This window comes from Vombatus ursinus, unplaced genomic scaffold, assembly GCF_900497805.2.
Source record: "Vombatus ursinus unplaced genomic scaffold, bare-nosed wombat genome assembly UNPS02014768.1, whole genome shotgun sequence".
Taxonomy (NCBI): domain Eukaryota; kingdom Metazoa; phylum Chordata; class Mammalia; order Diprotodontia; family Vombatidae; genus Vombatus; species Vombatus ursinus.
Genome location: NW_020954546.1, coordinates 22,882,141 through 22,905,486, shown reverse-complemented (window position 1 = coordinate 22,905,486; position 23,346 = coordinate 22,882,141). Strand labels below are relative to the sequence as shown.

The 23,346-nt window shown below is 52.3% G+C and overlaps 2 protein-coding genes across 6 annotated transcripts in view; both read right to left on the bottom strand.

The window, feature by feature from the left end:
* The window catches only part of SLC43A2 (solute carrier family 43 member 2), a 55,344-nt gene extending 48,087 nt beyond the window's left edge, over positions 1-7,257 (bottom strand). For 2 of the 4 annotated variants that reach the window (XM_027862471.1, XM_027862474.1), the window contains exons 1-2: positions 7,179-7,257; positions 5,948-6,171 (exon numbers count right to left, since the gene is read on the bottom strand). In XM_027862471.1, coding sequence (XP_027718272.1) covers positions 5,948-6,107 — 160 coding nt within the window. In that variant the 5' untranslated portion in view covers positions 6,108-6,171; positions 7,179-7,257. The other 2 variants (XM_027862472.1, XM_027862473.1) reach the window with 2 other exon arrangements.
* A 3,065-nt stretch (positions 7,258-10,322) lies between these two features.
* On the bottom strand, positions 10,323-23,343 carry SCARF1 (scavenger receptor class F member 1). 2 transcript variants are annotated; one of them, XM_027862017.1, is made up of 11 exons: positions 23,205-23,343; positions 22,059-22,120; positions 21,325-21,426; positions 19,843-20,368; positions 18,039-18,257; positions 16,804-16,932; positions 16,549-16,652; positions 13,747-13,867; positions 11,825-11,946; positions 11,581-11,727; positions 10,323-11,291 (listed from the first exon to the last, which is right to left on the bottom strand). In XM_027862017.1, the coding sequence occupies exons 1-11, from the start codon at positions 23,297-23,299 to the stop codon at positions 10,438-10,440; spliced, it is 2,481 nt and encodes an 826-aa protein (XP_027717818.1). In that variant the 5' UTR covers positions 23,300-23,343; the 3' UTR covers positions 10,323-10,437. The 2 variants fall into 2 exon arrangements, with proteins under 2 accessions (XP_027717818.1, XP_027717819.1); XM_027862018.1 differs by lacking the exon at positions 18,039-18,257 and having other exon boundaries at positions 23,205-23,342.
* Positions 23,344-23,346: the final 3 nt, after the last annotated feature.

The window sequence follows — 23,346 nt, the reverse complement described above, 5'->3', positions numbered from 1 at the left end:
GGCCCTGAATTCAGAAGGACCTGAGTTCAAATCTGGCCTCAGACCAAACACTTGACACTTGCTGTGTGACCCTGGGCAAGTCACTTAACCCCAATTGCCAAAAAAAAAAAAAAAAAGACTCCGGATTGCAGAGCAGGGGAAGCCCTGCTTCAGCCTCCATCAATTGCAGGTTCCCAGGCCAACAAAATCACAGGCCTGAACCCCCTCCCTCATCCCAAAGAATATTAAGATCTGAAGATGAAGGACAGAAAACTCATAGGATCACAGATTTAGAACTGGAAGAAGGCTCTGATTTTATTTATTTCTTTTTCCAACAAATAAGCCCTTATCCTGCCAACACCCCTCCCTCCCCCCACCACACACATACATACATACACACACACACACATACACACACAACCCACTGGTAACAACTCCGCCCAGTCAGTGGAAACCTCTTCCCCTTGGGGCCCGGCCCCCCTCCAATGAATAAAGAAGTCACCTAAGGTCACACAGTAGTAAGGGGCAGAGCCCAGGTTTTGACCTACATCCTGTGATTCCAATGGAAGGGAGGCAGGTGGGGTCCAGGAGCTGTCCTTGGGGGTCAGGAAAAGCTGGGTTCAAGTCCTGCCTCTAGCCCATCTGGACTGTGTGACCCTGGGCAAGTCACTTCCCCTCTAAGTGCACTCAGGCAACTCTCTAAGACTATAGGTGTCAGAGAAGGTTGTCAGCCTGCAGTGAACGGCGGGAGAGTTTTCTCTCCCAAGAGTTCCCTCTAACGATGAAATCACATAAAGAGGTATCTGACAGAGTTTTGGGGATGAAAATGCTTTGTAAATGTTAAAGTGTGACTCCGTACACATCTCATCTCCTCTTGGGGGTATGTATCCAGTTTTACACAACTCTGTATCCACTACAACCACAACCACAACCCAGGCCATGCCTTGTACCCTGGAGAACAGCCCACTGGAAGCACAGGCTTCCTCAAACCCTCATTCCAAGAGACTGGGTCCTAGAGCACAAGAGACTAGCACCAGGAAGAGGGCAAGGCAGCCTGGGCTCCAGTGCTGGGGAAAGGACAAATCAGTGAGAAAACACCATTCTCCCTGGCCAAGGTCCCACGGTGGTGTTCTGCCAGGGCCACCTCAGAGCAAAGGGAGCCACCAGGGAGTCTGGTGTCTGATGGAGACCATGACACCCCCAGACACAGGCTGGGCCCTTGGGTCCCTGATTCTGCCTATTCCCTCTCAAGTCCCAGGAGGAAGGGGTCATAGATTTAAAGCTGGAAGGAACCTTAAGGGGTGGCTAGGTGGTATAGGGGATAGGGTCTTGACTTGGAGTCAGCAAGACCCCAGTTCAAATCCTGCCTCAGGCATTTGCTAGCCGTGTAATCCTGGGCACCTCCCTTAGAGGATCAAATGAGATAATAATTGTAGGGCCCTTTGTAAATCTCAAAGCCTTACATAACTCTAGATTTGATCTAATCTAACCCCCTCATTTTACACATGAATAATCAGAAGCTCAGAGAGGTTTTATGACCTAACCAAAGTCACTTGTGAAGCAAGTAGCAAATTTGAACCCAGGGCCTCTGACTTTTTCCACTGAACTACAAATCGTCCCTTGACCCTGACTACCTATGTAAAACTGGGGGAGGGGTACGCTAACTGGCCTCTGTGATCCCCACCAGCTCTGGTGCTCTGACCTGGTGGCAACACCTCCCCCTCACCCATTGTACCCACTGCATTGATGCCTTCCAAGCCGAATGTCAAAAACAAAACCAAAGTTCGGCCTGGCTCTGGCCCCCACAGATGCCTGGCCAGGCTCTGAAGAACATTCAGAGAAGAAGAAAAGGCTTAACAGGCTCAGGCTGACTGTCTCCAAACTGGGCTTAAAAGCAAAACAAAAGAAAGTTGACCAATTTGCATTTTGCCCCTTGTAAATTGGCTCCTCCATTCCAGCTTTCTTTTAGAAGCAATCCTCTAGGAGCAGCTAAAGTTCTCCATCTAATTGCCTCTTTATCACTGCCAAGTTTGAAGACTTTAAACCTATTCGACAAAAGATCTGAACCATAAATCTCCCCATCTTAGTCAGAGGCCTGCCATGACTTCTGGTCCTGAAAGCAACAGGTCAGAGCAATCTCCCAGAAGTGCTGATAAGGAACACCAACCCAGATAAAACAACCTCAGCAGGAATTCCAGCAGAAGATGCTGGATCAACAGGTTAGGGGCAGAGAATCAGCAAAACCAAAATTCAGAGGGGAGCAAAGGGCTCTTAGGGAGCCCAGCTTTGAAGACAAGAAAAGCAGCTCTGCCCGGGGGTGGGCTCAGAGGCCTACTTCTGGCCATTCGGGCCAGTGTAAGAACACGCTTTCAGTTTAATCCAAGCCAGCTTCCCTGACTCAGCTCCACCAGCAGGTACTTGTACCTACTACGTGCTGGGCACACAGACAAAACAAGTACATCAGTCCCCAGACTAAAGAAACTTAGTCTACTGGAATCCCAATGAAGGAAAGTCCCCGATTAAACAGAAGAAAACTTTAAAATGAATACAGAGGCAAACTGGCTAGGTTCTTAGCCAAGATAAATTCTTGAGGACTATTTTTCAACATTATTTGGTTTTCTTTGTAATCTTATACATTTAAAAACATGATTCTGAGAAGGGGTCCAGGGGCTTCACAGACTACTACCAAAGGCGTCCAGGACACATACAAAACAGATTCAGAACCTCTGTTCTAGGGTGTCACAAAAAAGAATCTTCCCCACCCATGTGGTCTCCGTGCGGGTGGGGTAGGGAGCCAACCGGGCCTGACCACAGCCTTGCTGAGTGGACTAGACAAAACAGTTCCTATTACCATTCCGTGCGTAAAAAACACCACCAACACCCAAACTTGGTGCTCTAGTCCTGAGACCCAATGAGAAAGGAGGTAGCCAGTCCAGGTATGAGGGGTTGGGAAAGGGAAAAGAAAGAAGTCGGGGAGAAGAAATTTGCCAACTAACTGGGTCCTTTGGGAGTACACGTTAATCTCCTCACATCTCCCAGACTTAGCAGAAACCACCTGTCCAGAGAACAAGGTCTGCCTCTCCCATCACCCAAGATTTCTGCTGATGAGGGCAAAGCCCAGCCAAGAGCCCTCAGGCTATTAGGAAATGTTTTTTGAGTAGCTAAAGGTCAAGGGTTACAAGTGATAGACTCTCTGCCCTTTTCCAGGTATCTACTCCCTCCCCCCAGGCACTTTCTGACCCCGAGCCTCTTAAACTTGGCTTCCCTCATGAACCACAGACTCTGCTCTCCTAGGGGACAAGGGGAGGGTTGGGTGCTGGTTACCCCCACAGCAAGCCTGCCTGCCTTGTTTTCTCCTCACTCAAGCTAAGGACTAAGATCACATTGGCAGGAGAGGAAATCAGGCCTAAATTCATCGAGAGTGCTGTGCATGGAAGGCCTGGGGAGGAGCATCTAAAGTTGTCACATAAAGAGCCAGTTTTAGACTGGCTAGGGTGTGGCTGAGATTGGGATGGATTATCCTTTATCTAAACTTTCCAACCCTTGTAAATGGAGAGACTTGATTGGGGCGTCACTTCCCCCAGTTTCCTGGAGAACCCTAGGGGTGTTATGCCAATCAGCATTATCTAAGACTCCTTACCTGGAGCAAACAGACCAGGAGTCTTCATACCTAAATTCTAGTCCCAGGCCTACCACCAACTAGCTGTGTAATCTCAGCTAAATCCCTTTTTTTCCTGGATCCATTCCTTCCTCCCAAAAAGGGCTTTGCAGTCTCTTCAAGTCTGTGACCCTGGGACCCCAAGCTATGACAATTTAGCCAAAATAATCAAAAACCAAACCAAACCAAAAAATGGATGCTGTGACTTTACGGGTACTTTGATCTTCTTTTTAAAGCTTCAAATCCCGACAAGTGGTCTGGGTCAAAGGGCATTCTTTTTTGCAAGTACAGGGAAAAGAACTGGATGGGGGGTTTCGTCGGGTGGTGACCTTCTACGGGAAGAAACTCCTTCAGCCAGGGTAAACCTCAGCACTTTCACTGTGATTTAGAGTCTCTGAGAGCTGTTTCCAGCACTGGAGGCTAAGTGACTTTCCCAAGGTTACCCAGCAAGGCTTGAAGTCTGGTGTTTGCCAACCTTGTGAATGATTTCCTTTGCAAAATCTCATTAAACGGTCACTTTCCTTCCTTGAAATTTGGACAGTTCTAGCAAATTCCAGTTAATTGGTCTCTACCTACAAAATCCTCCAATTTTGATAATCGTACAACAGCTAATATTTTGTTGTTGTTCAGTCCTGTCTGACTCTTCGTGACCCCATTTGGGGTTTTCTTGGCAAAGATATCGGAATAGTTTGCCATTTCCTTTTTCAGTTCATTTTCACAGATGAGGAAACTGAGGTAAACAGGCTTAAGTGACTTGCCCAGGGTCACACCGCTAGAAAATGTCTGAGGCTGGATTTGAACTCAGGTTTCCTGGCTCCAAGTCTGCTGCTATATCTACTGTGTCTCTTAGCTGCCCAGCTAATATTTTGCACGGGGCTTTAAAAGACATGAGGCCCTTTAGTGTCATTATTGATATGATCCTCACAACAAACCCATGTTGTAAGCACTACCAGCATTATTCTCAGCATTTTACAGACAAAGAAACTGAGTCTCAGAGAAGTGAACTGACTTGTCGATACAGTCAGTAAGTACTGGGGGGAGTCATCACTAGACCTCTCTAGAAGTGAACAGCCCAACTGGGAATCCACATGGCTAGTGGAGCCTCAGAATGCAAAACAGGAAGGGTCTTAGAGACCCTATCTAATCCCACCCCTCCACCACAATTCACAAACAAATCAGCACAACCACCTCTTTAAGGAGGAAACAGCCCTTGAACATCACAAAGCAACTAGACTTAGTCAGCTAGTTTCCAAACCCAACATGTCCTTGAGGAACTTCCATTTCAAGGCCTTTCCCAGTGGGCCAAAGTCCAGCTCCTAGACTGTAAGCTTCCCAAGGGCAAGGGTCTGTCTCCTCTATACTCTGCATCTCCTCCGGGGCTCTAGCTAGAGCAGGAGGTTAATAACGCTCTTGAGAATGACAACATACCAAGCCTAGGAACCACAATTTCCTCTCAACACCTCTCACAGACCCCTCACTGAATCACACTGAACACACTTGGGCTCATTTGATCAACCATCAGAGACACCCCCACACCCCCCCCCCCCCTCCAGCGCCTACTGCGTGCCCAAGGACGGCCAGGTCCGGTCACAGCGAGAGGCCCGATTCTGGAGTCAACACTTGTTGGCTGGGGGACCTTAGTCACACAAGTCTCTTAGATTTAGAGCTGGAAGACACTTGAGAGACAGCAGGACCCTAAAGTTAGAGACCACGCACGGGGAGGTCTTCCACGGTCTAACCCCTCATGTGGAAGAGGCAGAAACAGACAATAGGGAATTGGCCAAGACCACACAGGCAGTAACTGAAAGAAGGTCCGCATTGGAACCCAGATTCCCAGATTCCCAATCTTGAGGTTCTTTCCACTACATCTCTTGACCTTAATTTGCTCATCTATAAATTGGGACAGCAAGGTTTACACCTTCATGTTATACAGATCCCTCCCATCCACACTGCTTGGACTCCCATTTCCACCCTTTATTTGCTTTGCGGCCTCCCCTCTGTGGGTCTCACTTTCCTCATCTGTACAATGGGGATAGCAATGCCTGTATCCCAAACCTCCCTTTACAGCTAGCAACTGGGAGGATGTTTATGTAGGTTTTTCAGGGCGCTGAGGCAACTCTAAGTGATGATGTACTCGTCACCGTCACCATGGGGTGGATACAGAGATTATAGAAATAGAGACCTCCCTGGAAGCCTCTGAGTGGTGGGAAGAACAGAATAATCCCGCCCTAGCCGGGCTCGATGATATCACCCCATGTTAGAGCGTACCCATAAGCCCCAGACCCCCTCCCCGCCCCCCCCACTGCTTACCTGGCTCTGTACACAGATAGGAATAGAAGCCCTCGGACTTGAGCATGATGAGCAGAGACCCCCAGCCCAGGAGGACAGCAGAGAAAAGGAGATTTTCCACCACGGCGGTGCAGGCCATCCACCATCGCCTCCGGTGGGCAGTGGCCAGAGTGGGAGCCATGGCTCAAGGCGGGTGGACGAGGGGACAGCCCAGATCGAGCCCGGAGGAACGGATGTGCGACAACCTGGAAAGAACTCCCGGTCACAACCTGGGTGCTTTGATGGGAGGAAGCAGTGGGTGGCTGGCGCACCTCCCCCTTCCCCAGCCTCTGCAGCAAAATGCAAACTATGTCACCCCTTCCATGGAGGCTGCTGCAGGTAGGGGAAGGAAGGAGGGTTGAGCAAGAGGCAGGCTCAACCCCCAGAGAAGCCAGGAAGCCCGGCAGGGACCTCAGACCTGGAGCTGAGGCCACTCATCCAGAGCCGGGGCCCGCTGCCCACTGCAGCATCGCCCCCCCTCCCCGTGCCAGTCGGACTGGAAGTTCCCCGACCCTCCGTCCCCATTTAATGCATGGGGAAACTGAGGCACAGAGGGAGGAGGAATAAAGATTCCAGAGTCCCTGGGTCTGAGTCCCGCTGCGAGGGATGGACGGAGTCGGAGAGCTCGCAGGGGCTGCAGCCGGACACTGCGCGGGGCCGCAAGGAGGGAGGAAGCCCCCCGACTCACCTGCGCCCGCCGCCGTCCCAGCCCGAAGCAGCGAGCACTCCCGCCCGCCCGCTAGCCAGCACACAGACCCTGCTCGGGAGGAGCTGCTCCTTTAACCACAGAATCAGCACCGGAGCTGTGGGACTGCCCGCCTCTCTGCTTACCCATTGGCTCGGCGGCCCGGAGGAGCCGCGGCCCCATTGGCGGAGCTCCGGGTCGCTAAGTGCCACGGGCACGCGAGCCCCGCATGGGACGGGCGAAGCCGGTTCGAACCGGCGGCGCGAGCCGCCCGCTCTGCCCCCCCCCCCGTCCCCCTAAGCTCCGGTCCCGGTGCCTCGAGCCCGGAGCGCTCCCGGTCCCACGACGTCAGGCTCCCGCCCCATCCCCACCTTATTCATCGCTCCTGCCCGGCCTCCCAGCCCTGTGCTCTGCCTGTTTTTGTACCTCGCTCCCACCCCGCAAACAAACAGGCCTCCTCCTTCCTTCTTTCCTCCGGGCCGCCTGGAGCCCCAGTACCGAAACCCCCAGCCCCTCGGCGCCGCTCACCCAGCTCCCACCCGATGTGTCTCGGGCCCGCCCGGAGTCTTTTCTGCCCCCCTTTTATTCCAGCCCTTTTATTCCGACCCCAAGAGGAAAACACTGCCACGCGCTGATTGGTCCAGACGGCGCTGGAAACAGGCAGCAACCAATCAGCAGCCGCCCGCCCGGCAGCGAGCACGAGCCGGTTCCGGCCGGACCGAGAGACAAACAAGAGAGCTTCGGGGAGGGGGGAGGGAGAGAACCGGGAGGGGAGGGGGGAGCGGGCTGCGGGGACCCCTGGCTCCTCGCCCCGCCCCGCCCCGGCCCACCCAGCCTGGACGCCCCCCTCCGCCCTGACTGGGGCTGTGCCCGGGCCGCCGCACCCCTCGGGGACTCCCCCGCCCCAGTTATACCACCCGACCCCCCAGATGTGCTCCTTAAACCCTCTGTATAGCCGTAACCCCCAGATTGCAACCAGCTGCGGCCCCTTTACTGCCTTGGCACCTAGATGCGCGCCCCACCCTGTGCTGTCCTTGCCTAAACACCCCGTTATACCGTCCTGAACCCCGATGTATCCCCAGCTGTTTTCCCTCTGCCTCTCTTTACAGCTTTGACCTCCAGATGGGCCCCCTCCCCCGTACGGTTCTCACCGACCCCACCCGTCCTGAACTCCAGATATTGCCCCAGCTCTGTCTCTTACCCCCATTTATCTCCTTGCCCCCACAATTCACCCCAAGTTGTCCCCACTCCCCCATGACAGCCTTGATCCCAGATGTGCCCCTCTCCATGCTTTCTTCGCTGACCCTGCCCATTATACCACCAGCCCCGCCCCAGTTTCGTGATCCCCTTACCTTCTCCCATCTGTCTCCTCCGCCCTCACCCCCCCATGTCACCCATTCCCCTGGATGTTATATTTCCTCTCCCGGGGTTTCCTAGTTGTGTCTTCTCTGAACCCATTCCTTTATACCACCCTGACCCCCAGCTGTGTCCCCCAGGGTGGTCCCCACTTGTCTTCTCTGACCACACACTCTGTGTACCACCAGCACCCCCATGTGCCCTCTGTGCTGTCCACTCCTCTTTGTCCCCTTTGTACTGCCCTGACCCCCCAACTAGGTTCTCCATCCCTGCCTCCTCCCCTCCCACTAGCTGTGTACTCTTCATCCCTCCAAGCACCCTCCCCTCCATGTCTCCCTCCTGTGTGATTCTCCTTCCTTTGGGCCCTGCTATTTGTTCTTTCTTCCCCTGGAATCCCCCAACCAATCCTTCAACTGTATTGAGTCCTCTGGGCCTTTATCAATATCAGCCCCCCCCCATACCCCATCCCATGTGCTCCCTCTATACTACCGGATTGTCTGACATTTCCCCCTCCAACCCCAACCCGAAGTCAGAGGGCCAAGCTGCCTCCTCTTGCTGGTTTCTCTGCATTCTGAAGTTGGTGTTTGTGTGTGTCCCCCTCGCCATCCCCCCCGTCCACCTCCCTCTCCCTGAAGTGCTGTTTCCCAGTCTCTGAGCTCCCCTGTCCCCCAAGGGTGTGTCTCCCCTAGAGCTGTGTGGCTCCTTCCAGGACTTGTCTAGTCCTCCCGCCCAGGGCTAGGTCCTTGCCCTTCTGGGGCCCAGCTCAAGGTCAGTAGGGCTCTTCAAGCCGACCTCGTGGAGAGCAACTGGTGCTAGCGATGGCAGCTTCGGGCCCAGTCCCGGGAGCCAGATGGACAGGAGCCTGGCTTCCAGGGCTGAGGACTCAAGCTAACAAGAACTCTGAGTTTAGCTGCAAGACAGAGCAGCTCCACCTTCTACCCAAGTCAGATCCGAATCGCTTGCTAGACTGAGGAAGGACTCTGGGGGCCTTCTGCAGCTGCTGTCCCATCCCACAGTGCCACCCACTTTCTCCAAAGGAGCACTGGCCAGGGACCCTCCCTCCTCGGGAAACCCTAAACCATCCTCCTGGTTTCTTCTGCCTCTAGTGCCGAGGCCAGCGTGCTCCCTCTGCTGGACAGATGGGCATCTCACACCCCTGGCCACGTCCTCCCCAGAGCCAGGGCCAAGGTGGGAGCCGAGGCTGAGCTGGGAAAATGTGGGGGGCAGAGGCAAAGTCAAGCATGTGGGAGCAGGCACCATGGCAATGCTCAGGAGCCCCAGGGCTACTGCTACTCAACCGAAGAAGCCCTGAGTTCAGGCAGCTAGGTGTTGCAGCGTTGGAATTAGGGACACCAGAATTCAAATGCTGCCTCAAAAACAAGCTGTGTGACTCTGGGAAAGTCCCTTCATCTCTCAGCCTCAGTTTCCTCATCTGTAAAATGAGGGTGATAATTGCCCCAGCCTCAGAGGGTTGTTAAGAGGCTCAAATGAAACATGTCTGTAAAGCATTTTGCAAGCCTATATAAAATGCCAGCCTTATTGTTTAATCCTGTGCCATCCCCAATGGTAACTAAGGGGCAGCATATGTGCGAACCTGGAAACCTTGGAAGGCTGCTCGCTGCTTACTGACTCAAGTCCAAATTGCTTAGCCTGGCATTCGAAGGCCTTCCTCAGCCTCTGTTGCCAATCTCATTCGCTGGCTCTGCATCTTTGCTGGACTCCCACCTCCTCCAGTCCCCTTCCCCCCAGCTCTGCCTGTGGCAGTCAGAAGGGAGGTGATTAGAGGGAGTGGAGATGGAGGGTAGCCCTGGAGCTGTTCATCTGGAAGCAAAGGACTTGGGTCCAAATTCTGTCCCTGTCTCTGACTTGTTGGACCTTGGACAAGTCACTTAACCTCCATGCCTTCTCAGATGACCTTGAAGACCTCTTCCAGTTCTAAATCTATGATCCTAGCCGTCCTGCCCTTGAGAGGTCAGCCGAAGTGCACCCTTTTTCTCCAGCCAGTCTTTCACTGTAGTTATTTGTGGCCTTGCTTATTATATCTTGTTCCTTGGACCAGATCTTCTCCATTTCTGTGCCCATGTATCTAATTACACCCCCCACCACCATCTCCTGTGCCTTACACCCAGCAGGTGCTTGATAAGGACTATTTGGTTGGATAAGCAAAGGAAGAAAAGAAGGAATCTTTTATTTTTTTTTTTTGCTGGAGGAATCCTGGAGGAAGGAATAGGAACCAGAACCTGTCTGGCTCCCGTTCCTGGCTGTGGCTAGATTGTTGAGCTGACTCCAGAAAGAAGAGGAGAGGTCTCTGACCTGTTAGCATGGTCCCCATAGCCTTTTATTCAAGAGGAAGCACGACCACCTGTAGCATCAAGGTCCCTTTCCCATCCTCCTCCTCTGCTTCCCCACCCCCACCCATGCCTGGGAGATCTCAGGAATTCAAGGTGCCAGAGCCTGGCTGGACATTCTCATACTGTGGTTCATCGTCGACCTCCTTTTCAGCCAGCTGCCCAGCCTCCTCCAGCACAGGGAGGTCATCCCCTCTGGCTCCCCCCATTGTGTCCCCTAGGCTCTTGGTGCCATCATCCCCCAGCCTGCCTGTCTCCTCCTCCTGGCTGGCTTCACTGAGTGCTGCTGTTTCAGAAAGCTCCAGGACCTGGGGGGAGTCAGGGCTGGGAGCAGGGGAAGAGATGAGGGTGCCCTTGTCCCGACTCAGGGCCCTGCGAGGAGGCTTAGGAATGCTGCCCTTGGCCTTGGGCTCCCCCCGGCCCTTCTGGAAGCTGCCAAAGCGTCGGAGGACAGCTCGCACGGGCCCCTCGGCTCCCCCGGGAGTCCCTGCCAACATGTAGATGGTAGTCACGGGGCCTGGGCTTCTCCTGCTGCCATTCTCAATGGCCTCCACCCTCTGAGCCACAGTTCTGCCCCCAAGAGCAAGCCTCCGGTGGCCACCAGACAAATCCTCCTGAGCAGCAGTGGTGCTGGGAGGCTCTTGGAAATCAGGCTGTGGGTCCTCTGGCCCCTGGGGACCCTGAGGCCCCTCAGCCCCCTGCCCCTCAGCTTGGGGCTGGCCTGGCCGGGATAGTCGCTTGGGCTTCCTCAAGGGGCTGGCCAGCTCCCCAGAGCCCTGGGAGTTCTGGGGCCCGAACTTGGTGCCTTCAGCAAAGGAGACAGATGGCCGCTTGGCTCGGGCCAGGCTGGAAGTTCGTGGGATGACAAAAGGTGTGGAGGTATCATCTGGTGCAGAGATGGGTTTTCCTGCCTGGTGAACCTCTTGTAGTTCTTCCTCTGTGAAAGGGATAACAGCTCAGGGAGGAAGGGAGCGAGGACCCGGCCCAGGGCCCAGACCTGATTCCCCCCACTCTCACTGTCTCTTTCCGTTGCTTCCCCCACCCGCAGTCTCTTTCCCTAGTCTGAGAATTATGCCCCCGCCTCAGGCTAAACCAAGGCCCCAGGGGAGGGGGATGAAGAAACTAAGTTGAGGTGAAGGGGGTGAATCCCAGCTGAAGGGTGCAGGGAGGCCAGGCTGAGTCAAGGGGCAAAGCTCGGGAGGATGTGCGATGGAGAAGGGGCCTACCTTGTTGGGGAGGCACGCAGTAAGCTGGCCCCTCATCCTCTTCTCCAGAGTCGGGATCAGAAGAGAAGGAGTCGTCTGATGCCCAGCCCGCAGACGGGGGCTCAATAAAGCTGTGATTGAAGGGGATCTCTGGGTCGTGGTGGGACACTGTGGGGAGAGCCAGGTCAGGAGGGCCAAGCAGGGAACCCCTTCCCCAGCCAGGCCCGGAGCTCCCAAGGCCCCCCTCCCTCTGTCCCCCTCCTACCTGTGACCTGAGGCAGCTTGTGATTGCTGAGAGAGCCGCAGGGCAGCGCAGAGCCCAGGCTACTCAGTGCCCCCCTGACCTGCATCTTTACTTGGGAGACAGCAGCCCCATCTCTGGCTGGCCTGAAGACAGCAAGAGAAAGGACAGGCAGAGAGAAAACCCCGTCAGCAAGGGAGTGAAGTAACCAAGCCTCGAGTCCTGGAAAACAGCTTTCCCTCCCTCCCAATGACATAGACAGAGTCCATTATGGAAAGCTCTTATTTCACTCCCATGCTCTAAAACATTCAATAGCTCCCCATTCCTTACAGGATAAAGTCGAAATTCCTTAGCCTGGCCTCCAGTGACTTCCCTGTGTGAAGCCTGTACAAGTCTGAAGCTTCATGTTATTCCTGCCATCATCAAGATCCCATTTCAACGTCACCTCCTACAGGAAGCCCTCCATGATCAGAAGTGATCTCTCTCCACCCTGAATTCCCATAGTACTTTGTTGATCCACACATTGACTTGTCCTGTACAGTCATCCAGGGCAGGGAAGAGGTTTTCCTTCCCTATTGTCATTTCTTTGAATCTTATTTCATCTATTAGGTTTAAAGCCTCTGGAGGGGCCTTGCTTTCTCTGTCCTTATGTCTCCTTCAGGGCTTACCTCTCTGGCTTGAACATATAGTAGGAATCCCATAAATTGTGAAGGAAGGAAGGAAGGAAGGAATGAATGAATGGATGAACTATAAGTCTGGAGATCTGGGTTCCAGTCTATGTCACCTTGGACAGATCATATACCCTAAAGGGATTTGAGTCCCTTTATCTGTGAAATGTAGCAAATAACTCCCATCCTGCCTACCTCACAGGGTTTGGGAGAGCTTAAAATGGCAGAACAGATCAAACCCTGTCTTGAGAAAGACAAAAACTCCACTAGACAAGTTACATGGCACCTAAGTATTTCTCACTCAGCCTTGGCACTCCTTCCCTCCCATCTAAAGTTTTACAGTAGAGAGATTGCCGGGCTTGCAGCGCTCAGAGCCTTTCTTTAGAGCTGGAAGGAACGCAGGCCATCGAGCCTAACCGCCACCCTCCCACTTTACAGAGGGGGAAACTGAGGCACGAGGACATGAGCTGGCTAGTCCAAGATGGCATGGGGAATAAGCCGCAGAGGGGGTATTTGAACTCCTGTCCTTTGGCTCCAAAGCCAGTGGTTTCTACTCTACCTATTCCTCCTTGCAAATCCCTATCCTTACTTAACAATTATTGGCTAGGCGACCATGATTTCACTTCTCTCTGAGCCTCAGTTTCTCATCTATAAAATGGAAATAATCATAATAATAGTCACCAGGGTAATTGTGAGGGAAGGGCTTCATAAACATTAAAATGCTGCATACATTTCAGTTTTATTATTCTCTAAACCAGCTAGAGCCAATTACTTTTTATCTTTCTCTCCTCAGGGAGATACTACAGCTTTGTCCCTCCCTCGGCCCAAGGCCATCTAGGCTGTGGCTCTGCCTATTGGTCCCAGACCACCCCTCCCCAGAGCACCAAGACCACTCCATTCCAGCAGTGGTGATGTGAATCATCAAGTTTGTCCCTCCTTTCCTGTGCCAAAGGGCTGAAATCAAGTTGCTTTATTTTGGGGAGAGAAAGGGAGCACTTCCAGAAAGTTCTTTGAGACTCCAGTCAACATTTGACTCTATCTTCCCCTTCCCTGAGAGCTGGGAGTCTCAGTACCTGAAGTAAAGGTAGGCAGGTAGACAGCAGCGACTGGGATCATAAGGGTCCCCCTTCCCTGTAGTACCTGCTTTCTTCCGTCTCCTCCCACCTCCTTTTCCAATGTCCTGGATTCTAATGAGCGTCTCCCCTCCTGCACCCAGTCTCCCACATCCACACCCTGAACCCAGAGCCCTGTCAACCCTGATCAGCCCTGAAGTGATACCTGTCCTTGGGGTCAGGCTGAGCTGCCCAGCAGCAGCAGGAGATGCAGGCCACAATGCCCAGAAGCAGCAGCAGCAGGGGAACCAGGATGCCAGCCAGGAGAGTGCCCTGGCCTTGAAACCCTTTGGGGAAGAAGAAGAAGAAGCCATTGGGGAGGGAAAAGGGAGGGGGCAAATCTTTGATATCTCTGCTTCTTACTGTGGCAAATCCAACCTCCGCTGCCAGGATTTCTAGGCCTCCATAATCTGGCCCTGGCTCACTCAACCCCTTTTATCTCACACTGAGTCCCTAGTTAGGTCTCTCTCCCCACCATCCCATGATAGACACAGTGGCTCCAGCCTTCCTGCCGCGCACCTTATCCCCTTGAAAGACCTAGAATTTCATAGGCATAGGGAAGCCTGCCCCCAGTGCAAACCACCTCTCTAGAATGGATATTTAAGCAGAGTAAGGAGAATTCCATTGGGGTGGAGCATTTACAAATGTTATTTCATCGGATCCTCACAACGACCCTGAGAGGCAGGTGCTTTTGGTATTCCCATTTTACTGAAGAGGAAAGCCTCCTCTTACAACTAATCACTCTGGCTAAGGAGAGGCCATTTCTCTGCTGTACAAAGTCCTGTCAATGCCCTCCAAATTCCAGCACCCTGTAGCAAAGCCCCCATTGCCCCACTCTAGTTATGGCTATGTTTCAGTAGGACCTGCCAAAGCCTGTGTTCCTTGGGTAAAGCGTTTGAAAACTCGGGTACTGTCGGTGCATTGGAGCAGGACTTTAATCCTCCCCCTTCTCATTTAGGACGTAGAAACTGGGCTCACGGCAGGAGAGAACATAGCAACCTAAAGTCTACCCTTCTGTTCTGGATTCTACCCATCCTTCCAATCTCACCTCCTCCATGGAGCCTTCCCTGATTACTCCATCCCAATTGAATTCTCCTTTTTCTAAATTCCTAGAGTACCCACAGTTGACACATCATAGATTTAGCGATGGCAAGGATCCTGGAAAAACGTCTATTCCAATTTCCTCATTTTACAGATGAGGAAACTGAGACCTACACATAGTAAATGTCTGAGGTGGGATTTGAACCCAGGTCTTCCTAGCTTCCTTCAAATCTCCGTGAAAATCCCCCCTTCTTCAAGAAGCCTTTCCTACAACTCCTTAATGCTAACACTTGCCCCTTGAGGTCACCTCCAATTTAGCTTGTGCATAACTTGTTTGTAAGTAGTTTGCTTGTTTGTTTCCCCTCCCACCCACATTAGACTGTGAGCTCCTTGAAGGCAAGAACTATTTTTGCCTTTCTTTGTATCTCCTGAACTCCGCACACAGTAGGTGCTTAATAAATGCTTGTTGACTTGCCTTGACTTTGTGGTTCCAAGTCCAACACTATTCACTTCACCGGGGGTTCTCAACTGGACCCCTTTATACTCTTAAAAATGATTGAGAACACCTCCCCCAAAAGCTGTTGTTTAGGTGGGTTATATCCAGAGGTATGATGGTAACTATTTAACAAACAGCTCTCTGAATATAACAGAGTATCCACTTTTTAAGTTTCATCTGCGTAATTGACATTTTCTCCAGCACTTTCTTAAGTCTAGACAATCAGAGAAACAACAATCCAACACCTGTTGTGTAGTCTTTGCTGATCTCTCCCTGCTATGTGGGTTAATCTTCACTCCTCAAAGGGACTGGAAGGTCTTACAGGACAGGGACGCTGTCCGGAGTTCTTATGGCAAGGGATGGGCAGTATGGCCTAGTGGGTAGGGTGTTGGACTTGAAGGTTAGGAAGACCTGATGCGAATCCTTTTTTTTGTAGGCAGTGGGGTTAAGTGACTTGCCCAAGGTCACACAGCTAGTAAGTGTCAAGTGTCTGAGGTCACATTTGAACTCAGGTCCTCCTGACTCCAGGGCTGGTGCCCCCACCTGACATGAATCCTGCTTTAGACACATTACTTGCTGTGTGTCCACTAAACTTCTTCCAGTCTCAGTTTCCTCGTTTGCCAAATGGGGATAATGGTAGTACTCACCTCCCAGGATCCAGTGAGGACCCTGTGAGATCATTTCTGTAAATGGTTTTGCTGCCTTCAAAAGGTGATGTAAATTGCCAGCCGTGATCGGCTAGCACAGTGCTGGGGGCATGAGAACAGTGGTTTAGAGTCAGAAGGAACCCGGGAAGTCATCTAGTCCAGCACACACCTTCTGCTTTATATAGGAGAAAACTGAGGCGCAAAGAAAGGAGTTCACTCACCCACAGTCACCCAGGTCAAATATAACAGCTGGTGCTCGTCCCCTGGGCCCTTGGGAAAGGGCCCTCGCTTTGGAATCAGGGGACCTCAGTTCAATTTCCACCTCCAGTCTCTTGCTCCTTCCCTGGGCCTCAGTTTCCTCCCTTATAAAATGAGTAAGGTGGATTAGGTGGCTCTGAGGACCCCCCCAGCTATAGAGAAATAAATGGAATTAGGCAAGTTGGAGACACCAGCCCCCTAGAAGAGGGAAGTAGGTCTCACGTCAGGTCTCTATTTATAAAGTGCTTCTCAGAAGTGGAGGGAACTTTGGACTTACAGTAAGGAAGACCTGAGTTCAAATCCTGCATCGGACTTTTATTAGTTGTGTGACCCTGGGCAAGTCACTTACCCTCTGCTTGCCTCAGTTTCTTCATCTGTAAAATGGGGATGATGATAAGAGCACCTGCCTCCCAGAGTCGTGAATACCAAATGTCCTACAGAAATGCTGGCTCTCATTGTTACTGCCTCCCAGCCCTTGGGAGGAAGGTCCACTGCTCCTTTCTCCCTCCCCCTCCGCCAGTCTTACCCAGTTCACAGGTCCCGGAGGCAGGGTGGCAGGGCCCCTCTGGGCAGGGGCAGGGAGAGGAGCAGTTGACTCCGTAGAAGCCAAGGGGGCAGGAAGCATTGCAGCTGGGGAGGAAGAGGAGGAAGGAGGCTTCAGATGGGGAATTGTTCCCATCTGGACCAGTCAAGCCACTGGATGCCGGAGAGAGGCATCTCTGGGTCCGAGAGGCCAAGGAACCCCCCTCCAGAGAGGCCCTCACCATCCGGTCCGTCTCACCTGAGTCCCCAGTAGCCAGATCTGCAGATACAGTCTCCAGTCACAGCATCGCAGATGCCCTCGACACAGGGCGGGCACAGTGACCCGCAGGCCTCACCAAAGGTGCCGGGGGCGCAGGGCTCTTCACACCTGGGGAGACATGGGACCCCGAAGGAGGATCAGAGGCCTAGGGCTGGAAGGCACCTCAGAGGCCAGCGACTTCAGCCCACTCATTTTGCAGATGAGGAAACTGAGGCCCCGAGAGGGGAAATTACTTGTGCAAGATCACACAGGTCATAAATAGGAAACATCCAATCCTTTCATTTTCCAGAAAAGGAAAACCGAGACGCCAGGAGGCTAAGTGTCTGTGCACGAGGAGACGGCATCATAAGTGACATCTCCAGGTCCACTTCTGTTCTACCACACTGCCTCCCATGCACTGACACATTCACTCCTAACATGGGCTGATGGGGGGGGGGTGTCTCCTGCCCTCCCTTCTCCCTCAGACCTGAAATTCCTTCTCCAGGGAACCAAGTGGTCAGGAGGTGAAAGGGCGAGTTACCTTCACCCTAAAGGGTAAATGACTAACATTGGCTCCCTTCCTGAGAGCAGGGAAAAAGGGGAGAGAGAACGGGGGGCCTGAACTGAGGAGGCATCGCGGAAGAAAGAGATTCTGGGGACAGTGAAGGGAAGCCAAATCCTTCAGAGTTCTCTTTACAATAATAATAATAATAAATATTATTAGCATTTGTATAGGCTTTGCATACATGAGCTCATTGATTGTGCTACAAATCTGTGAGGAAGATGCTAACAGCACAAGATAATAATATTAACCCCATATTGCAAATGAGAAATCTCAGGCAGAGACAGAAGTGAAATGACTTGCCCAGGGTCACACAGCTATTAACTGTCTGAGATAGGATTTGAACTCAGGCCTTCCTAACTCCAAGCCTAGCACTCTATCCACTCAACCACCTAGCTGAAAGAGAGCAATGTTTCCAAAAAGACCCCTCAATGCACCCTACCTTGTATCCCAGCCCCTCTCAGGGCCTGCCTAGGTCCTGTCTCTCACCGAGTGAATACAGGGGCCTTTCAGAGAGGTGGGGGACAGTGAAGAAGATGGACCACTCCCCAGGCAGAAGTTGCCAAGATGGGGGATCATCCTGGAGGACACATACCCAGGTCTTTGTCCTGTCCTGCCCAGCTCTCATCACCCTCTGTGGGGACATCTCAGAGACAAAGAGATCCTCCCTTACCTGGGCCCTGTTCGGCCTGGGTCACAGTGCCGGCACTGCCCCGTCTCTGGCTGGCAAGCCTCACCTTGCCGGCACCGGGGGCAGAGCTGCCCACAGTTCTCGCCATAGGTGCCTGGTGAGCACGGCTCATTACAGCGAGTTCCATTCCAGCCAGGCTCACAGGCCGGGCAGGTACCTGTATCAGGAGAGCAGGGCTGGTTCTGTCTGCAACGGCCACAACTAGATGGGCAGAGGAGAAGGAGAGGGAGGGGGAGAAACGGTAGATGCAGGGGATGCCCCAGCCCTGCTCTGCTTCTCAGGCCCTTGACCCTCCTCTCCCCTCACTCCCCTTCATCAGCCTGCCTGCTCCCATCCTATCCTGGCCCTGATCTCTCACCCCCTCCTGTCCTCCAACCATTGGAACATGCTCCAACAAATCAAGGTACATGAATGTTAATGAAATAATATTTACTGTGCCATAAGAAGTAACAAAAGGGATGCTTTCAGAGGAAACTGGGAAGACCAGCGTGAACTGAGTTAGGAATGGACAGAGCCAGGAGAACCATTTATACAATAACAAGAAAAGATGACTGGGTCTGAATGACTGAAGATCTCTGACCCCCACAATGACCAGCCAGGATCAGCCAGGCCCACCAGGAAGCCTGCCCCATTTCCTGACGGGTGGACGACGGCCTCCAGGCCTGCAAGGAGGGACAAGCTTTTGGAGACCAATGCGAGAATTCATTTTGTTTGAGCACACAGATGTTTCAAGAATTATGCTTTGTGTTTTGAGGTACAGGGAGGAGAGAGAGAAAATAAATTGCTTGTCAACTGAAAAAAAAACCAAACAAAAATAAAAGATATTGAAAAAGAAATCACAAGGACTTGGTGAAATTGAAGCGAGATTTTTGCATCGACATTAGTTTGAATGCAAATAGCAATTTAAACAAATGTAAATTAATCTCAAAAACTGAGAAAGAACCCCACGAGAATCTTTCTATGAGACAAATATTGTCCTGATATCTAAACCAGGGAAAGACAAAACACAGCAAGCAAATAGAGTTGCTTGAGTTGATGGTTAGTGTTGTTTCTATTAAACATTCCTATTTTTAAAGTAGTCATCCACCCAGACCATCAGGATAGGAAGCTCACCTATGGGGATGTCCAGTCCATTTTGTGTTTTGTTGTTGTTGTTCTTCTTGTTTTTGGCTAGGCAGTGGGGTTGAGTGACTTGTCCAGGGTCACACAGCTAGTAAGTGTCAAGTGTCTGAAGCTGGATTTGAACTCAGGTCCTCCTGACTTCAGGGCCAGTGCTCTATCCACTGCGCCACCTAGCTATCCCCAACCAGTCCATTTTGAACAAATCATCCTTAAGCTTTCCTTTGTATGGTGTTATCAAATCTGCTCCCCTCCCAAATCTCTTCCCAACAAAGCTTCTATCCATTGGTACTGGTTATGCTCTCTGGATCACTCAGTTAGGTGACAAGCATCTCTTAAGTCTACTATGTGCCAAGCACTGTGCTAAGGGCTGGGGACCCAATGAAAGGCAAAAACATGCTCCCTGCCCTCAGGGAGCCCACACTGGAATGGGGGAGGCAACGTGCAAACTACCATGTGCAAAGACAGTGTCAGATAAGTTGGAAGGAATATGAGAGGGAAAGCGCTAGCCTTAAGGGGGCAAGCAAGTCCAAGTACTGATCTCCCTTTCTGTCCCTTCCTCTTTCTCTTCCCCCCACCTCCATCCCTTTGACCTCCTCCCTTCTCCTCTCTGTCCTCCACCCTGGAGGACTCCCCAGCTTGGGCCTCCCCGCCCCGGGTCCCTCACCTGTCCAGGCACTGGACCCCATAGCGGCCTGGAGGGCAAGCCTGCTCGCAGGACAGGCCCTGGTACCCTGGGTGGCAGGTACAGTGCCCGTTGGTGGGATTGCAGTGGCCATGCTGGCAGGTACAGGGCTTCCGGCACTCGGGCCCCCACCAGCCAGCCCGGCAGATGCAGTGGCCTGTGCTCTGGTCGCAGGCAGAGTGATGGCACAAACACCTGAAGCTGCAGCGTCTGCCCCACCAGCCTGGCTCGCACTGGCAGGCCCCCGTCATCTGGTCACAGCCCAAGGAGTAGGAGCTGCACTGGCAGGCCTTGCGGCATGTGGCCGTCCACCAGCCCGGCTCACAGCGGCAGGCTCCAGTCAGGGGGTTACAAAGCCCGTGGAGGCCGCACGAACACGGGAACTGGCAGTTCCCACCCCAGTGGTCATTGTTGCAGGTACATTGACCTGTGACAGCATCACACTTCCCATTGGGGTGGCAGGGACAGTTCTCTCGGCAGTCAGAGCCCCAGTACTGGCCAGGGCAGCCTAGGAACAAAGGAATAGGCTTGGATTCAGGCAGAGCAGAGAGGTAGGTTGGTAGGTTGAGGTACGGGTGCCAGGGGAAGTCATAAGATCACAGGATTTAGAGCTGGAAGAGGCTTGAAAAGACCAGCCAGGCCAACCTTCATTTAACAGATAAGGAGGCTTAGACCCAGAGAGGCTGCTTTATTAGTCCAAGGCCACACAGTCAGTAAATAGATCCACAGTCCTTCAAAGTGAGGTCCCAGACCCTCCTGTCCACCCCAGCTGTCTTCCCTTTCCTGGAAGTTTTCCCACCGCCATTTCACAGAGGCAGAACCCAAACCCCAGGCACGTGAATTTCCTTGCCCATTGTCACAGGGCCAGCCAAGGAGGGATCTGAGGCAATCAGGTCTGATGACAGTCAGATGGCATCTGGGTTTCATGATGCCTGTGACCTGCCCATTTGTGGGCACCCAGTGACCATCACAACAAAAATCAATCCATGAAGGATTCCCCTTCTCTTGGAAGAACAGTCAATGGGTGTCCTGTCCCCCCAAAGGAAAAATGAGGCTGAGAATCCCTAAGGATCCTGAGCGAGGTGTCCAATAACCAGTAGCTATCCATCACCCCAACCCCCAACTGGATCCTGTGGGGTCATGGGTCAAACAGTGCTGCCTGCAGTCTAGAGGCAAGGCCGTTTTTCCTCCTAACCCCTCCCACCCCAGTCTGATTCAGTCTTGATCTCTCTCTCTCTCTCTCTCTCTCTCTCTCTCTCTCTCTCTCTCTCTCCTCCCATGCCTTCATCCCTGTCTCCCCCCCACCCCATTCTTGGTGACTCATCTTAAATACCCTCCCTGATCACTAGCCCCTGCTGGTACTTCCTCCCCCACCCTTTCTAGCTCCCTGGGCTGGACTGTGCCGTTCTCTGCCCCACTAAAGCCCAAAGCCTTCCCCTCCCCCTCCCCACCCCAGTGACTCACGGGAGCTGCACTGGGCCCCGAAGAAGCCGGGTTTGCATCGGCAGAGTCCTGGTTTCACGCATACCTCTTCTTCCCCACAAGCATCAGGCCCCTCACAGATTGCTGTAAGACAGTACTGATCAGACAAGGCTGGATTGGGGATGGAAGAGGAGGGAGCAGGCACCAGGGAACAGCCCCTCCCCCTGACTTTCTACTTGTGTCTGTAGGACCCTCTCTTTCCAACTTGGTGTCAGCATCTAGCAAATGTTAGGTGCACAGTAGAGCCTTAATATGCATGTTGATTGATTAGATGTCCATGGTAGAGGGGTCAGAAGGACCAGACACTGGGGAGGGGCTTGTATATCCTGGGAGGGGTAGGGTAAATTGAGAGAAATTGTGTTGAGGATCAAGAGGTATTCTTTTTTTTTTTTTTTTGGGCTAGGCAATGGGGTTAAGTGACTTGCCCAGGGTCACACAGCTAGTAAGTGTCAAGTGTCTGAGGCCGCATTTGAATTCAGTTCCTCCCGACTCCAGGACCGGTGCTCTATCCACAGCACCACCTAGCTGAATGTGGGTTAGATGCAAGGAGTCAACAAGAGTGAGATCCTGGGGCTGGGAATTGCCCGGGGTAGGGCGAGGGTCGGGCTGTCCCAAAGTGGTGACCAAGCTGATCTCTCTGAGGTCACTCAGGACACATTCTCTGAGTGTGGGCCACCCCCAACCTCCAGCCCCCGAAAGGTTCCTTTGATACTCACGGGATGTGCACTCCTGGCCCTCCTGCCTCCAGCCTGGACAGCACACTGACCTAGCAGGGAAGCTAACGGGACAGAGACAGGGTCAGGGGGTGAAGGACCGACTAGCAAAGGTTAAATGTCAGAAAACAGTGCCCCCGGTGGAATACTATTGTGCTATAAGAAACGATGAACAGGCTGACTGCAGAAAAACCTGGAAAGACTTGTATGGTCTGATGGTGTGTGAAGTGAGCAGAAGCAAGAGAACGTTGTACACAATGACAGTCACGTTGTGCGATGACTAATATTGATAAACTTAACCCCTCCTGGCAATACAAGGATCTAAGACATCTCCAGAGGCCTTGTGATGGAAAATGCTATCCGCATCCAAAGAAAGAACTATGGGAGCCTAATTGCCAATTTTTTTTCTCTTCTGTTGAGTTTTGTTTCCTCTTTCTGATGGTACTTTCTATTGGTTTTAATTTCTCTTTACATCACTAATGTGAAAATATGTTTAATATGAATGTAAATGTATAGCCTATATCAGATTGTGTGCCGTCTTGGGGAGGGTGGTGGGGAGGAAGGGGGAGAAAAATTTTAAACTCAAAAGCATATGGAAGTGATTATTGATAAATCAAAAAAAATTAATTAAAAAAAAAGAAAGAAAAAAACAAAAACAAAAACAAAAAACAAAAAAAAGAAAACAGTGCCCCCGGGAACAGCCCTTTGGCTTGGACATCCAGGAAAACCCCCCAGGTCCCACAGCCCAGTGATCCTTGCCTAGCATCCCAAATGCATCTCCACGTTTCCAGCCCCCAGTAATCACAGTTTTGCTGTGGGTCTTCACAGATGGGGCTATTTTGAAGCAGACAGGGTCCCCCCCAATCACTCACTCCATCAAATAAACATCAATTGAAGGTCCCCTTCCCTGCTTACTGTCCCCTCCAACATATTCAGTGATCCCTCTCTTTTCCCACTTTCCCAACTGCCCGTCAGCCCTCCAACTGATCCCCAACATAATTCCCCCCTTTACCAATTTACCTCCCCCCACCAGCTCTAAGGTTCCTTCCTCCCACTGACCCAGACACAAATCCAACATTCCTCCTTATATCATCATCTCTGCCCTCCCTACCGTCATCGCTCTTCTCTCTAGCAGTCCTCCCGACCTACCTCACATCTTGGCAGACGTGCCTCCCCATGGGGTCCAACTCCAGCTCCCCCAGGATGCCCCAAACCCAGAGCAGCAGCAGTGGCCACGGCCCCATAGCAGCCAGTGCAGGCTCCAGTCAGTCTGACTCTCCCCCCCACCTTC